At 39.9% G+C, this 16,978-nt stretch overlaps 1 protein-coding gene across 1 annotated transcript in view; it reads left to right on the top strand.

Annotated features, from left to right (window-relative positions):
- The window catches only part of SEL1L (SEL1L ERAD E3 ligase adaptor subunit), a 66,476-nt gene that overhangs the window by 45,453 nt on the left and 4,045 nt on the right, over nucleotides 1–16,978 (top strand). The window contains exons 11-18 of the mRNA XM_023511495.1: nucleotides 1,714–1,806; nucleotides 4,038–4,115; nucleotides 5,735–5,797; nucleotides 8,030–8,117; nucleotides 8,454–8,602; nucleotides 10,016–10,181; nucleotides 10,978–11,052; nucleotides 11,999–12,171. Of these exons, the coding sequence (XP_023367263.1) occupies nucleotides 1,714–1,806; nucleotides 4,038–4,115; nucleotides 5,735–5,797; nucleotides 8,030–8,117; nucleotides 8,454–8,602; nucleotides 10,016–10,181; nucleotides 10,978–11,052; nucleotides 11,999–12,171 (885 nt within the window). The remainder of the gene's footprint in view (nucleotides 1–1,713; nucleotides 1,807–4,037; nucleotides 4,116–5,734; nucleotides 5,798–8,029; nucleotides 8,118–8,453; nucleotides 8,603–10,015; nucleotides 10,182–10,977; nucleotides 11,053–11,998; nucleotides 12,172–16,978) is intronic.

The raw sequence follows: 16,978 nt of genomic DNA, 5'->3' as shown, positions 1-16,978 counted from the left end.
TGCTGAGATGAGCAATGCCTGGTCATGTCAGTATAGCTGTGCTAAACTTCAAGGGGCTGCAAGGACCAGTGTTCAGATTTAAAAACAATAGCTTTGGCTGCAGTATAGAGAATAAATTAGAAGACCCCAAGAATAAAAAGTAGGGAGATCAGGGAGGGGGAGTGTTCCAAAAGTTCAGGTGAGGGATGTGGCTTGGACTAGAACTGTGGTAATGGAAGATAGCAGATGGAATCAAGATGTCTTTGATGATGGGCAGCCCCTGTGCCTCAAAGGAGCAGGGCACTGGCCCCATATGCCGGAGGTGGTGGGTTCAAACCCAGCCCTGGCCAAAAACTGAAAAAAAAAAAGATGTCTTTGATGATAAAAGTAACCGGACTTAGTATTGTATTGGATATGAGAGTGAAGGGGGAGCAGGTACCTGGAGCAATGGTTGGTGTTGCTCCATTAAGCTGAGAGGCTGGAGGAGAACCAACTTGGGGTCAAGGAGAGAATATTTCAGGTTCTGTGTTCCAGGAGTGAACATATAGGTAGTTGAATAGACATACAGGAAGTTGAATAGACTGGTTTGGACCTGAAAATACAGTTGCCAACATCCAGGTAGCATGTGAAGCCATGGGAGTGGTAAGATTGCTTCGAAAACGTACGGTGAGAATGGAGTCCAAAATTGAGCCCCCAAGAATTTTAATGTTTTAAAGTCAGTCTTTAACATTTAAAGAATTTTAACATTTTAACGTCAGAATAAGAATCAGCAGAGATTTTGATGATACAGGTAGAGAGTTAGAAAAAATCGAGGAGAGAGTGGCATCTTGTAAGCCAAGCTAGAAGAGTCTTTCAGGACTATACCAAATGCTGCAAGAGAGAGGTGGAGTAAGATGAGAGAAAGTTTGTATTGGCAGTATGAAGGTCACTAGCGGCCTTGATGAGATGTCTTTCTGCAGCAGTGTGCAGGAAGCCAGTTAAGACTAGAATGTAGAATGAATTGGAGTGACCAGTTTAGTCAAGAAGCTTGGCTGTGGAGGAAAGAAGCCAACAGATAACTGTCATCATTGGAGAGAAATTGGGAGTCTACAGGAGAGATGCAACTGTGTACTTTGGTATAGATTTTACTTGTTAGTAGCAGGAAGTTATAGAATGTTTGAAGGGGATAGGTTCTGAAAGGAGAGCGTAAATCAGTAAGGGAAAGAAGGAATAACCAATGGTGCAAAGTCCCCAACAAAGATGGGCAGTACAGTTGAGAATGGTGACAGTAAATTTCTGCTGATGCCATTGGGTTTGTGTGATTTTGAGGTAGAATCAAGAATTTTTCTCTAAATAGTACCAACAGAAAGCATATTCCTCTAGAAAACTATGAAAATATGTTCTATGCCTTGTAAAGAGTGCTTAGGTTTTCCTTTCTGTCAGGTTACCAATAGAAAGGTAAACCAAAGAGGATGTACACTTCGCAAATAGCAGACGTCTTCTTGGCCCTTCAGTTTAGGGAAACACAAGAAATTTCTTTGTGTCTGTAACTATGAAATGACTTAATGTGAAATGGTACTTTGATATAGCTAGGTGGTAAAATAAAACTTATGTATGTAGTGATTTTTATTTTGCAATATCACTAAGGGGATATTCTTGTTTTAAAAGCCACTTTAGTATAAGAAGATGCTTTAATTTTCCAGAAATAATTATTTTGGCTAAAAGCCAAGGGCAGATTCTATTAAGAACTAATAATTTGAATACATTTTTTTCTTACAGCGAGCATTTGACTACTTCAATTTAGCAGCTAATGCTGGCAATTCACATGCTATGGCCTTCCTGGGAAAGGTACTGTCCATCCTATGAATGTTTATGTCATAGCAAGAAGTGTTTGCATAGTGAGCATATATTATTTTCAGGATCTGTAATTTACCAAAAATAAAGAGAAATGAAATTTTAAGGCATGTGCTATTCTAGGGCATTTTCTTAGGCAACTTACCATAGCCTTTGCTCATTAGTCTATTAATTCTCCATTAAAATAAGCAATCAGTGTCTGAGCACCTGCTTTCTGTGTATTGTGTACAATAATGAGGAATTTTTTACTAAGGTTGTCACAATTGCCTTTTTGCTTTCATGCTGATGGGGTAGAATTTGTTGAAACTTATCTGTAGATCTTTTAGTTGTTTTAAATAAGACAGCTGTGACCCACCTCTCAATGTAGTTCTTTTCTCAAGCAAGGAAACATTTAAGTCTTGAGACATAGTGGCTAGATTTCATATGTCATGGAAGAATCGCAAAACTTCCTTTTTCATTATTTTGAAAAATAATGTAGTATAAAAATGAAAACAATCAGAAAGCAAGGCAGGATTCACTTGCTAGGAAGAGTCAAAGATAAAAAAACACAAAGGCCTCTTACAAAGAACACTTTTCTGTCTGAAGCTTTCCCAACAAAATAAATGAATAAATAAGTAAGGATTTAGGATCTTATTTTCAAAGAATCTTAATATGTTAATTATAGTCATTAAGGGTGAAAATACTTAGAATCTCACCACTTGTCAGAGCTGAAAAAAAGAAAAGAAAAATAATGTAGTATAAATCAATGGATATTTTTATCTATAACCAAATCCTAAAGTGGGGAAATTCAAATGGGATATATCTAAAAGGTTTTTACAAATAGGAAAATCTAATCAGTGTTTGCCACATGATCATAACTAGTTAATTGGGGCCTGGCAAGTTTCCATTTGAACTTTCGAACCACTGTAGCATAGAAATTGATATTCTTCCATCTATTTTTGTTAAGCATTTAAGAACCTTTCATTTCTGACCTTTTGTTCTTGCACTGAATTAATTACTAATTATCCCTGTCTAAAAAAAATTATTTCCTTTGCCTAGGCATGGTGGCTTATGCTTGTAATGCCAGCAGTTTGGGAGGCCAAAGTGGGAAAATCTTTGAGGCCAGGAATTCAAGGGCAGGCTGGGCAACATAGCAAGGTCCTCACACACACAAAAAGAATTTTTTTGAATTAGCCAGGCATGGTAGTACACGCCTGCAGTCCCAGTTGCTTGGGAGGCTGAGGTGGGAGGAATACTTGAGCCCAGGAGTTTAAGGCTGAAGTGAGCCATGATGATGCCACTGCACCCCAATCTGGGCAACAGAGTGAGACCCAACCTCAGTTTAAAAAAAAAAAAAATTCCCTTTATTTGTTGTTTCCCTAATATGTCCATGGAAAGCATTAGTCATTCTGTTTTTCTCTCTGTTGGCCTTTTACCATATTCCATACCTGACACTCTTAATCAGTGTGTAAAACTTTTATAAATAACTTTGTTTTAGCCAGGGTCAGGTTTGAACCTGCCACCTCCGGTATATGGGGCCAGCACCCTACTCCTTTGAGCCCTTCTTTTTTTAGAGACAAGTCTCATTTTGTCATCCTCGGTAGAGTGCTGTGTCATCACAGCTCACAGCAACCTCCAGCTCTTGGGCTTAGGCAAGTCTTGTCTCAGCCTCCCAAGTAGCTGTGACTACAAGCGCCCGCCACAATGCCCAGCTATTTTTTTTTTTTTTTTTTTTTTGCAGTTTGGCCGGGGCTGGGTTCAAACCCACCACCCTTGGTATATGGGTCTGGCAGCCTACTCACTGAGCCAGACGTGCCACCCTAAAATAACTTGTTCGTCATTTTTTTTTTCTGAACTTATGGCAGTAATGGTGGAGGTAAAAGGGTAGTGGATGCCGTTAACAGCTCTTCCTTCCTCCTTTAATCACTGATCTGATCCTAAGCAACTGCCTGGGACATGGGATAGAGTGAGGAGAAGAGATTCATCTTAGGGCTAAAGATCTCCCGAGACTGATCGGTGAGATGATCATATATATTTATCTTTATAGATAAGTTATAAATTTGATATGATATCAAATATATAATATTAAAATATGTGCTTTTAATTCTGAAATATCCTGGGGGGAATTCTAAACTTTGTAGAAAGATTTTATAAGACCTAACAAAACCAAAAGGGGATAATATAGGTGAAAAATGTAATTGGAGAGAAGATTATAACTCCTAATGAAATGGTGGTCTGTTTTCCAGATGTATTCAGAGGGAAGTGATATTGTCCCTCAGAGTAATGAGACAGCTCTTCACTACTTTAAGAAAGCTGCTGATATGGTAAGACTTTATGACATCACTGTATTGAATCATATTATAAATATTTTAATAAATAGATTTGTTATATTGAAGAATTAATCATAGTCAACTCATGCTGTAAATTATTGAAAATGCTTTTGTAAATATGACTAATGTGAATGTATTGACTGCAAAGCTTTTCTTTTTTTTTTGAGACAAGAGCCTCAAGCTGTCCCCCTGGGTAGAGTACCATGGCATCTCATGCTCACTGCAACCTCCATCTCCTGGGCTCAAGCGAGTCTCCTGCCTCAGCCTCCCAAGTAGCTGGGCCCACAGGCGCCCGCCACAACGCCTGGCTATTTTTTGGTTGCAGCCGTCATTGTTGTTTGGTGGGCCCAGGCTGGATTCGAACCCGCCACCTTGGGTGTACGTGGCTGGCGCCTTAGCCACTTGAGCCACAGGCGCCGAGCCACAAAGCTTTTCTAATAAGAGCAATTCTTAGTAGAGACTAGATCATTGAATATTAAGTCTGTTTAAATTTCTATTTTTTTTTTTTTTTGAGACAGAGCCTCACTATGTTGCCCTCAGTAGACTGCCGTGGCATCACAGCTCACTGCAACCTCAAACTCATGGGCTTAAGCGATTCTCTTTCCTCAGCCTGCCAGTAGCTGGGACTACAGGCACCACCACGATGTCCAGCTATTTTTTTGTTGGAGTTGTCTTTGATGTTTGGCAGGGCCAGACTGGGTTCAAATCCACCAGCCCTGGTGTATGTGGCTGGCGCCCTAGCCACTGAGCTACAGGTGCCAAGCCTCTCTGTTTAAATTTCATTGAGAAATTTCCTAATCAAAGAAATACTGATTTTAATAATAGTACTGGGAGCTATATACACTATTTCAATTGCAACTTGAAGTTGAAAAGTTTATACAAATGGATACTTTTGACAACCATAATACATAATAGAGGCTTTCTTTGGCCCAGAGAAAACTTCATATTGAATACTTAGTACCTCTTATGCCTTCAGTATGTACACTTACCTCTTTGCCAATTATGTTACTGCAGTTCCGGATACCACTTGAGTACTTCCCAGAGGAGTACAGTGACACTTTTTTAAAGATGCCTTCTGTCCTTCTTAAGCTTAGGTGAATTCTAGATATTTCTCTTTTTGGTCTCAAAACAGTGATTATCTTTTTTCACAAAACGTTAATAATCTTAAGTTTATCTTTGCCACCTGATAGCAGTATTGGCTGTTACTACATGATAGTGCTGTTGTTGCTAGAAGTTTCATGATCTCTTGCTTCTTTATTGGGGTGGGTGATTACTAGGAAAAACTGTAAACAAAAATGTCACCTGCTTATAATTTTGATGAAATACATTAGTCATGTTTTATATCATAAATTCATGGTACAAATGACAGTAATTCCCCAAATTTTAATCTAAATGGATATACTGTTTACTCTTTTCAGCAAATTACTGAAAGCTCCCAAATGTCTAAAAGTCAATATTATGTTTAGTGGAAAGAAGAAAGTTTAGTTTTGATTTGATAAGCACTAAGACATGTTTTAAGTATGCTCGTAAATGATTTTTTTTTGCATTCATTGTTCTTTCCTGTTTTTTAATGTATCTTTTTCACTCTTTTTGTCTATTTCTCTGATTTGCAGGGCAACCCAGTTGGACAGAGTGGGCTTGGCATGGCCTACCTCTACGGGAGAGGAGTTCAAGTTGTAAGTGTTCAGTCTGACATTGTGACTTTAATAAGCAGTCAGCCAGCAAGGTGGAGAAGTATTCCTTAAGTAGCTTCCATCCTGTCCAGGTGAAGCTGTTTCATTGTAACCAGAGATGAACTTCTGTTGTGTCTAAGTTTGGCCCACTCCACACTCTGCAACCCTCATCACAACTGTCTGCTTAGAAGGACTTTCTTTCTGGCACATTCTCCTGAATGCATAAAGCTGTTTCTTGAAGTTGTGGAGACTTTTCCCCTTCTTCTATCTATGCCCTCTACCCTACTAATGCTTCCCGTTTTTTAGAATTGAAACATCTCCCTTGCCTACTTCCTTATCAAACCTAAGAAAATGCCTACATCCCTCACATGTGGGACAGAGAACACTTTCCATTCTGCCCATTGTCCCTTCTAGCTAACTCCTCTGCTCTCTCCAGCTCCTCACTTAAAGCCAAACTAAGCTGCTGCCATACACTCTTGAGTTTTTAACAGTCAGGCTTCTGCTTTCTCTGTACAGGTCAGCAGAACCTCCTCATGTCAATCCATTCACATTTTTTGGTCTCCCTCCCCTGAACTCTCTTCCCTGAGTTCTGAGACTACAAGCTCTCTGGCTTCCCTTGGCCACTGTGTCTTCTCCTTTTTCCCTGCCTCCTGATGGTGTATGTCCCTGGGTTCGTGTTGCTTTTCTCTCTGTGATCTTGCTAAGTAACATGTTCTTTTAATTTGGGCCTGGGGACAGGCCCAGTAGCTCATGCCTGTAATCCTAACACTCTGGGAGTCTGAGGGGGGTAGATTGCCTGACCTCACAAGTTCGAGACCAGCCGGAGGCAGAGTGAGACCTTGTCTCTAAAAATAGCCAGGCATTGTACGGGGCACCAGTGGTCCAGCTACTTGGGAGGCTGAGGCAAGAGAATCGCTTAAGTCCAAGAGTTTGAGGTTGCTGTGAGCAATGATTTCACAGCACTCTACTCAGGGCTACAAAGTGAGACTCTATCTTAAAAAAAAAAATTGGGGTCTGAAACTAAGAGCTAGGTTTTAGAGTCTAATCTACAGGTACTCTATAACACAAAAAACTGTAATGTGGTATCATTTTATTCCTTCTAGTTACTTTAGGGTTGGAAAATTCAGTAGGAATCTTTTTCTCTGTAGATACTTACTGACTTTGGAAATCTAATAATTATGAAGTATTTGATAAGGTTCAGAGCGAAGAAATGAATAAGGAAAGAATAATTAATTTTCCTTATTTAATATTAGATAAATGGAGGTTTAAAGAGGATCCTTCATTAGCAGAATAGATTGTTTCTTAATTCCTGGTTCTGCCATTGTTTATGCTAAGAGTGACATACAAATTGTTTCACAAACGCTCTATTTTCTTTCATTTACAATCTTAAATATTAATCTCCCATGACTTGAATGAAGTATATTATCATCTGTGTGTTATAAAAATGAAAAGACAGTCTTTTTTTTTCTTTGGAGACAGAGTCTCAAGATGTCTACTGGGTAGAGTGTCGTGGCATCACAGGTCCCAGTAACCTCAAACTCTTGGGCTTAAGCAATTCTCTTGCTTCAGCCTCCCAAGTAGCTGAGACTACTGGCACAATGCCCAGCTATTTTTTGTTGTTGCAGTTATCATTGTTTTAGCTAGCCTAGGCCAGGTTTGAACCTGCCAGCTTCCGTGTATGTGGCCGGTGCCCTATCCACTGAGCTACGGGCTCTGCCCAATATAGTCTTTTTTAAATTGTGCTTCAAGAATACTTTTTGTGTTGGGCAGTGCCTGTGCTCAAAGGAGTAGGGCACCAACCCCATATGCCGGAGGTGGCGGGTTCAAACCCAGCCCCAGCCAAAGAAAAAGAATACTTTTTGTGGGCTGGGTACCCTTAGCTCAGTGGTTAGGGCACTGGCCTCCTGACCGGGGCTGGTGGGTTAAAACCCAGCCTGGGCCTGCTAAACAACAATGACAACAACACCAACAAAAACAGCTGGGTGTTGTGGCAGGTGCCTGTAGTCCCAGAAACTTGGGAGACTGAGGCAAGAGAATCACTGAAGCCCAAGAGTTTGAGGTTTCTGTGAGCTATAACACCGTGGCACTCTACCCAGGGTGACATAGTGAGACTCTGTCCCAACCAAAAAATACTTTTTGTATGCTTTGTTTATTCTTTATAATCAATAATCTCCTAACTTCTGAGGACATCAGAAGCTTACGAGCTTTCTCATCATGTGAGATCTTTTTCTACAGAATTATGATCTGGCACTGAAGTATTTCCAGAAAGCTGCTGAACAAGGTTGGGTGGATGGACAACTACAGCTTGGTTCTATGTACTATAGTAAGTAACATTGGAACTCATGATGGATACACCAAAATCTAAATTCACGTATTTTCCACTAGATGGCACTATGATATGGAAATGAAGCTATGCATTTCTGGCTAATTAACGTTCTCCCAATTCAGTGATTTGTGCATCTTGTTTTCCATTGTAAATTATATTAATCTGAATCAATATATGAATTTGTGTTAGTCAGATTCACTTACTCCGTAAGAATTCTTTCATTAGAGTTTTATCCTTTATATGTAAGGTTTCTCTGGTGCTCAACTAAATCATAACTGAAGGCCGTTATTTCATATGGGTTTTTGTGTGTGTGTTTTTTGTTTTTTTTTACAGATGGCATTGGAGTCAAAAGAGATTATAAACAGGCCTTGAAGTATTTTAACTTGGCTTCTCAGGGAGGCCATATCTTGGCTTTCTATAACCTTGCACAGATGCACGCCAGCGGCACGGGTGTGATGAGATCATGTCACACTGCGGTAGAGGTAGAGTCTTTTCTACAGACTTGTGTATAGGAAGTTGATCTATCTGTGAAGGTCTGTCCTTTTAAGTCTGATTTTCTTTGCGTGATTTCTTTTATAGTAGAAATAGACTATACTACTAACAATATACTGCGGTAGAGGTAGAGTCTTTTCTACAGACTTGTGTATAGGAAGTTGATTTATCTATGAAGGTCTGTCCTTTTAAGTCTGATTTTCTTTGCATGATTTCTTTTATAGTAGAAATAGACTCATACTACTAACAATATACTGAGGAAAGACTCGAAGGGTCTATATGTAACTATCGTACTTATCGTACTGTTAAAGTCAACATTTATAAAAGCAGATATTAATGTCTGCAGTATCGCTAGCACCTAGACAGTATCTGATACATAGTCCGTGTCAAAAAAGTATATGTTAGGCAGCCATGGCGGCTCAGGCCTGTAATCCTAGCACTCTGGGAGACCAAGGCAGGTGGATTGCTTGAGCTCACAAGTTTAAGACCAGCCTGAGCAAAAAGCAAGACCCTGTCTCTACTAAAAATAAGAAGATTGAGGCAAGAGGATCTCTTGAGCCCAAGTTGGAGGTTTCTGTGAGCTATGATGCCATGGCACTCTACCCAGGGCAATAGCTTGAAACTCTATCTCCAAAAAAAAAAAGGTATATGTTTATTGACTGTTTCAAATGGGAATGCTAATATCTCCCTATTGGAAATTTTCCTCTTGAGTTCTCTCAGATCTGACACTTTAGAGTAACATTGATAAATGCTTAACAAAATTTCTAAATCTCTCCGTCCTTAAGTTTACTCAGGGCTCAGCGCCTGTGGCTCAGGTGGCTAGGGCACCAGCCACATACACCTAAGGTGGTGAGTTCGAATCCAGCCCGGGCCCGCCAAACAACAATGAAGGCTGCAACCAAAAAAAAAAAAAAATAGCTGGGCATTGTGGCGGGTGCCTATGGTCCCAGCTGCTTGGGAGGCTGAGGCAGGAGAGTCACTTGAGCCCAGGAGTTGGAGGTTGCTGTAAGCTGTGATGCCACAGCACTCTACCCAGGGGGACAACTTGAGGCTCTGTCTCTAAAAAAAAAAAAAGTTACTCAGTTGTAAAATAGGCCTATTAATAGGACTCACTTCATAGAGTGTTCTCTCATGAACATCATGGGAGAATTAAGTGTGATAATATAATGAAAATCATTAGAACAGTAAATGGCATGTAATTGTGTGCTATTATTTTTATAAACTTGTTGACTTCCAAAGAGTAAATGAAAACTTCAAGTAAATTCCCAAACCTTTATGTATATTTAATAATGCTGCCAGAAATTTAAAAAGCAAGCTTAAACCATTTGTAGCCAGACTGCAAAAGTGACTTTCTAGCATATTGTTCCTACTTTTTGTATTGATTTTTTTTCCTCTTTTCACAGTTGTTTAAGAATGTATGTGAACGAGGCCGCTGGTCTGAGAGGCTTATGACTGCCTATAACAGCTATAAGGATGGCGATTACAATGCTGCAGTGATCCAGTACCTCTTACTGGCCGAACAAGGCTATGAAGTGGCACAGAGCAATGCGGCCTTCATTCTTGATCAGAGTAAAGTTCATTTTAGTCCCTCCTGCCTTAGGTTTAAAATACAAGAGCTCACATAGTTTAACCTGTTTAAAAAGAAAAGCCACAGGAAAATAATCTTTATTATTATAAATAGAATTTAACACACATGCTTTTACTTAGTCATTAAAGTTAACTTTATAACTAGAGTTGACACTAAAAATCTATATGACATTAATTTTTAAATTAACTGCTTTCTAAATGTATCTTTCAAAAACGGTTGGTATGAAAACCCCATTTCCCAGCACTGTGTAGATCTCTAAAAGTGGCTCAATCAGTAGTCTCATTATTGGTTTTAGGATAAAACATGTTTCACAGGCTCAGTGCCTGTAGCTCAAGTGGCTAAGGTGCCAGCCACATACACCAGAGCTGGTGGGTTCGAATCCAGCCGGGCCTGCCAAACAACAATTGACAGCTACAACCAAAAAATGGCTGGGCATTGTGTCGGGCACCTGTAGTCCCAGCTGTGCTACTTGGGAGGCTGAGGCAAGAGAATCACTTGAGCCCAGGAGTTTGAGGTTGCTGTGAGCTGTGATGCCAGAGCACTCAACCCAGGGCAACAGCTTGAGGCTCTGTCTCAAAAAAAAAAACATGTTTCACAAAATAGTCCCCTCCTGAATCCAACTGGTTCCCTTGAACTTAGTGTTTTATTTTAATACTACTTGTTATATCCTAATTCTTTTTCAGCTTATGCACCACAGATCCTAGTTTGCAAATGAATCCTGAAAGTCTAATGCCTTTCTCTAAATGCCTGATTTATATTCCCTTTGTTTTCCTATAGGAGAAGCAACCATTGTAGGTGAGAATGAAACTTACCCCAGGGCTTTGCTGCATTGGAACAGGGCAGCCTCTCAAGGTGAGCGGTAAATTCACCCGGGGACCTCCCTATAATTTTTATCTTTAATGAACATTAAATAATGTCATTCATCACCTTAAAATTAAGTAGAGACACTAACTCACTAACTGCTGTTTAACTTCCATGTATATTATTGGAATTTAGTCTTAAAACAGAAGTCCTAGTGCCAAAGTTTCTCAGTTGGGTTGCAGAGTCATTGTATTAGACATTTTCATCACACTGTGGTTCAGTCTTAGGTTTCTAGTTTGAGGCCAGTAGATTGTGTAAAATTGAAATGGAATAGAATATAGGATAAAATGTTAATATTAGTCTAAAATGCAAAACACTAATCTTTCCCTACTCCTTTTGAATATTTTTTTTCAAACATACTATCTATCCCTTCTCCTAGCTTAAACAATGGTCAAGCTGAACTATTTAAAAATACAAATGACATGATAAAATAGAACATAATCATTTGAAGAGGAGAATTAGTGAAAGCGGGAATACTTATCTCGTACCCAAAATGCTTGGGACTAAAAGTATTTCGGATTTCAGATTCTTTCACATTTGGAATATTTGCGTATGATTACTGGTTGGGCATCCATAATCAAAAGTCTGAAATCAAAAACATTCCAGTGAGCATTTCCTTTGAGCTTGACCTTTGAGCCTCAAGTTTCAGATTTTGGAGGATTCTAGATTTCAGATTTTTGGATTAGGGATGTACAACCTGATCTCCCACCTGGTTTTTCTTCTCCTTGACTATTGCAAACCGTTCTGCAGAAGAGCTACCCTTCTAGTTCATATTTTTTACTAACTTTATATCTTGACTGAGGAATTTCTTATAAAGTTTGTATACTACAAATTAAAATCCTTTGTTCTATATAAGCATGTTAATAGGAAAGGGACAGTTTGATCTTTATTAAACACACTTTATTTATTGGCAGTTTTGCATTTATTTCTGTTTAAGGCTATACTGTGGCTAGAATTAAGCTTGGAGACTACCATTTCTATGGATTTGGCACTGATGTAGATTATGAAACAGCATTTATTCATTACCGTCTGGCTTCTGAGCAGCAGCACAGTGCACAAGCTATGTTTAATCTGGGATATATGCACGAGAAAGGATTGGGTATTAAACAGGTGAGTGTGGCTTTAAAACAAATATTTGATTAATATAATTGTGACTGGGAGAAACCCCTGCATTTATATAGAAATTTAACTTTCCTTGGAATTTGGTCATTTTTTAGGCCACTAAATTATGGGAATGATTTGTAATATTTCTGAAGACTGACCTTCCATCTCTTTCCTCTTCTACCACATACACATTAAAATCTATGCTCTTAGAATTATGATATTAAGCTAAAAACAGGTCCTTCAAAATGGAAGTACAGCACTACCTCTATTGATAACTATCTGTTTGAGAAACTATCTGTCCATCTTTAACCAAATTCTATTTCTAAATTATCTTGAAATAAATGTTTTCTATAAATAAATTTATTTCTGATTCCTTCACTTTCCTAATAAAGTCTAACATTCTCTAGACCTGTGATCTTAAAGTTTTGCCTGAATACCCTCAACAGAATTTTGAAAAACCATATACCCCTTTGCATGGTTTTTTTGTTTGCTTATTTGTTTGTTTGAAATATAGGCTCACTTTGTTGCTCTTGGTAGAGTGCTGTTGCATCACAGCTCACAGCAACCTCAAACTCCTGGGCTCAAGTGATTCTCTTGCCTCAGCCTTCTAAGTAGCTGGGACTACATCACCCGCCACAACACCCAGCTATTTTTAGAGATGGGGTGTCGCTCTTGCTCAGGCTGGTCTTAATGAGTTGTCATTAAGAATTATTTTTAGGCTAGGCGCCTGTGGCTCAAGTGGCTAGGGCGCCAGCCACATGCACCTATGGTGGCGGGTTCAAATCCAGCCTGGGCCCCCCGAACAAAAATGATGGCTGCAACCAAAAAATGGCCAGGCGTTGTGGCGGGCGCCTATGGTCCCAACTGCTTGGGGGGCGGAGGCGGGAGACTCACTTGAGCCCAGGAGTTGGAGGTTGCTGTGAGCTGTGATGCCATGGTGCTCTACCCAGGGGGACAGCTTGAGGCTCTGTCTCAAAAAGGAGGGGAGAAAAAGGTTATTAAAAATAATTCATCTGCTAACAACCTGATTAGGTCCCCCATCAATTGTGTTAAAAGGAAAGAATTGGAAACCTTGTACACAAATGTTCTCCCTAACACTGGAGCCTGTCACTTTCTCAGTTTTTGGAAAGAATACTGGAAAGGCTTTAAAAACTTATGAAATGACCACTAATAATATCCCCCCACCTATCATTTATAGTCAGTTTCTATAAATGATATAGAGGATATAAGGATACCTCATATCCTTAGGAGTTGAAGGAAAATGGCTCGGCGCTTGTGGCTCAAGTGGCTAAGGCGCCAGCCACATACACCTAAGGTGGCGGGTTCAAATCCCAGGCCCGCCAAACAACAGTGAGGCCTGCAACCAAAAAATAGCCAGGCCTTGTGGCAGGCACCTGTAGTCCCAGCTACTTGGGAGGCTGAGGCAGGAGACTTGCTTGAGCCCCAGAGTTAGAGGTTGCTGTGAGCTGTGATGCTACGGCACTCTACCCTGGGGGACAGCTTGAGGCTCTGTCTCAAAAAAAAAAAAAAGAGTTGAAGGAAAATTGTTTATTTTGTTTTGCTAATGCACTGTTTTTTGACAAAATGCAGCTTCTTTGTTCACATTTAGATTTTTTTTTTTCCTGAAGACAGACTCTCACTATTGTTAGAGTGTTGTGGTATCACAGCTCATTGCAACCTCAAACTCTTGGGCTTAAGCAATTCTCTTGCCTCAGACTCCCAAGTAGCTGGGACTACAGGCACCTGCCACAACGCCTGGCTATTTTTTTGTTGAAGTTGTCATTGTTGTTTAGCAGGCTCAAGCTAGGTTCAAACCCACCAGCGTAAGTGTATGTGGCCAGCGCCCTAACCACTGAGATATAGGCACCGAGCCACATTTAAATATTTTAATTTCAATATGTAAATTTATATACTTAATTTATCTTAATATTGAAAATATTAATTATTAACATTAGGTAAGTATAGTTTTAGCAAGCCTCTGTACTGCAAACTCAGTATGTTTGACTTCTGGAAGATCTCTGCCTATAATGTAATCACTGGGGCTTCTCTTGCCTATCAAACCAGTCAGCCAAGTCAGGCTTAACTTCTTTCAGAAAGGCTTAATTCAAATAAAGTGTTGAATAAAGTTTGCTGTGTGTTTGAATAATATAAAAATTACATATCCATTATGGCATTATGGGTATGTAATAATTTATTGAAAGTAGTCAAAGTTAAAATGATATAAATCTAATAATTTGTTTTTACAATAGGTTATAAAATAAGAAAATTAATGTGCTTCTGATAACTTAATACAGTATAATATATAACTAATAAATTCTTATAAATAAAGAATATGATAGGGCGGCACCTGTGGCTCAGTGAGTAGGGCACTGGCCTCATATACCGAGGGTGGCTGGTTGAAACTGGCCCCGGCCAAAAATAACAACAAAATAAAATAGCTGGGCACTGTGGCAGGCGCCTGTAGTCCCAGCTACTCAGGAGGCTGAGGCAAGAGAATCATCTAAGCCCAAGAGCTGGAGGTCTCTGTGAGCTATGATGCTACAGCACTCTACCAAGGGCAACAGAGTGAGACTCAGTCTCTAAAAAAAGAAAGAATATGATAAAAGGCATGGTATCTAAAGTAGAATTGGGAGGAGGGAATTTGTGTTCAGCTTTTGAGAAGAATCAAATAATCATGATTAAAAATTGGAATAACTATTAGGTTTTATAAAACATAATCATCTTTTCCCATTTTTTTCCTATTTTTTAAATGAAAGAAACATTCATTCTTATTAGCTATAATTGGAAAAACTAATTCAAGATATTACTTGCTAAGTCTTACTAACTCTGTTAAATCTATTTAGTCATCCTCATGAATAATCCACAGAGTCTTTATGGATCACATGAAGTTTGATCCTTGATCTTGAAAAATAAAGCAGTCCTTTAAAAAAACATTTGAGTTAAATTTGGTTTTTGGTGGGTATTTTTGTTTGTTTGTTTTTTGAGACAGAGCCTCAAGCTATCACCCTTGGTAGAGTGCTGTGGTGTCACAGCTCACGGCAACCTCCAACTCCTGGGCTTAAGCAATTCTCTTGCCTCAGCCTCCCAAGTAGCTGGGAATACAGGTGCCTGCCACAATGCCCGGCTATTTTTTGGTTGTAATTGTCATTGTTTGGCAGGTCCAGGCCAGATTTGAATCTGCCAGCTCTGGTATTTGTGGCTGGTGTATTAGCTGCTTGAGCTACAGGCGCCAAGCCTAAATTTGTTTTTGTTTTTGTTTTTTGCTTTTTTTTTTCTTTTTGAGACAGACTTTCACTTTGTCGCCCTGGGTAGACTGCCTTAGTGTAATAGCTCACAGCAACCTCAAACTCCTGGGCTCAAGCGATTCACTTGCCTCAACCTCCTGAGTAACTAGGACTACAGGTGTCTGCCTCAACACCCGGCTATTTTTTTAGAGATGGGGTTCTTGCTCTTGCTTGGGCTGGTCTTGAACTCATGAGCTCAAGCAGTCCACTCACCTCATCCTCCCAGAGTGCTGGGTTACAGGCGTGAGCTACCACACCCAGTCTTTAAATTTGTTTTTAAAAATCAGAGACACTAACCATGATGTTACCATTATTTGAAGGCTCTCTTTTTAACTGACACCCTAGGGACAAGAATAAGGAATCATTAAAAGTTACTTATACATGTATTTAAATATGTAGGGGGGAGTTATTTTTAATGTTTAGCCTTTTTTTTTTTTTTGCAGCTTTTGGCAGGGGCTGGGTTTGAACCCACCATGTCCAGCATATGGGGCCAGTCCCCTACTCCTTTGAGCCATAGGCGCCACCGTGTTTAGCCTTTCTTTCCCATATCTCATGGAATTCAACAGCTTAGTATTCTTTGACAGTGGTCAGAGCATGATAAAAGTAACATTTTTTCTTTTACCTTCGGTAGAGTGCTGTGGTGTCACATAGCTCACAGCAACCTCAAACTTTGGGCTCAAGCAATTCTCTTGCCTCAGCCTCCTAAGAAGCTGGGACTATAGGCACCTGCCACAATGCTGGGCTATTTTTAGAGATGGGATCTGGCCCTTGTGCAGGCTGATGTCAAACCTGTGAGTTTAGGCAATCCACCCGCCTCCAGCTCCCAAATGCTGGGATTACAGGCGTGAGCCACCCCTGCAGGCCTATAAGTTTATAATTAGTCAATAAAGGAACCTTCTTCAAAACCAGTATTTAAGGGTGTCTATCTCTGAGGTGGCTGGTGAGGTTCTTACACCCCAAGGCATGCTCCTGAGGAAGCGGTGGGATCGGTGAAGGGTGTGCTTTTCTTCTGTAAACTGGAGAAAAGTTGCTATGCACACAGGCCTATGAGGCAGATCCCTCTCAGGAAGAGAGGAAAAGGCATGTGAGAAAGATTGAGGAACTACGATAGGGCTCCTTAACACTGTCCATGCTAATACCGCTTGTAAAATATTGAGTGTGTCTACTCTAGTTCGAAGATCAGTATTCCAAATTGAAACTAGTAAGTTGCTTATACTGACTGAAGGTTTTTAAGTAGCAAAAAATTAGCTTGAGACTTAGAAATCTCCAGATTAACAGTTTTCAAGCATAGATATATGGCTGTAGCCAGCATATCTACACAGCAAATCGGATGTTATGTTAGAGAAAAATGAGTCTGGTTTTTTAATTAAACTTTTCTTTCTTTTTTTTTTGAGACAGAGCCTCAAGCTGTCCCCTGGGTAGAGTGCCGTGGCATTACAGGTCACAGCAACCTCCAACTCCTGGGCTCAAGCGAGTCTCCTGCCTCCACCTCCCAAGTAGCTGGGACTACAGGCTCCGGCCACAATGCC

Source organism: Otolemur garnettii, unplaced genomic scaffold, assembly GCF_000181295.1.
Source record: "Otolemur garnettii isolate 467f Iridium unplaced genomic scaffold, OtoGar3 scaffold00020, whole genome shotgun sequence".
Classification (NCBI taxonomy): Eukaryota; Metazoa; Chordata; class Mammalia; order Primates; family Galagidae; genus Otolemur; species Otolemur garnettii.
This window is presented reverse-complemented; position numbering and strand designations above follow the sequence as displayed.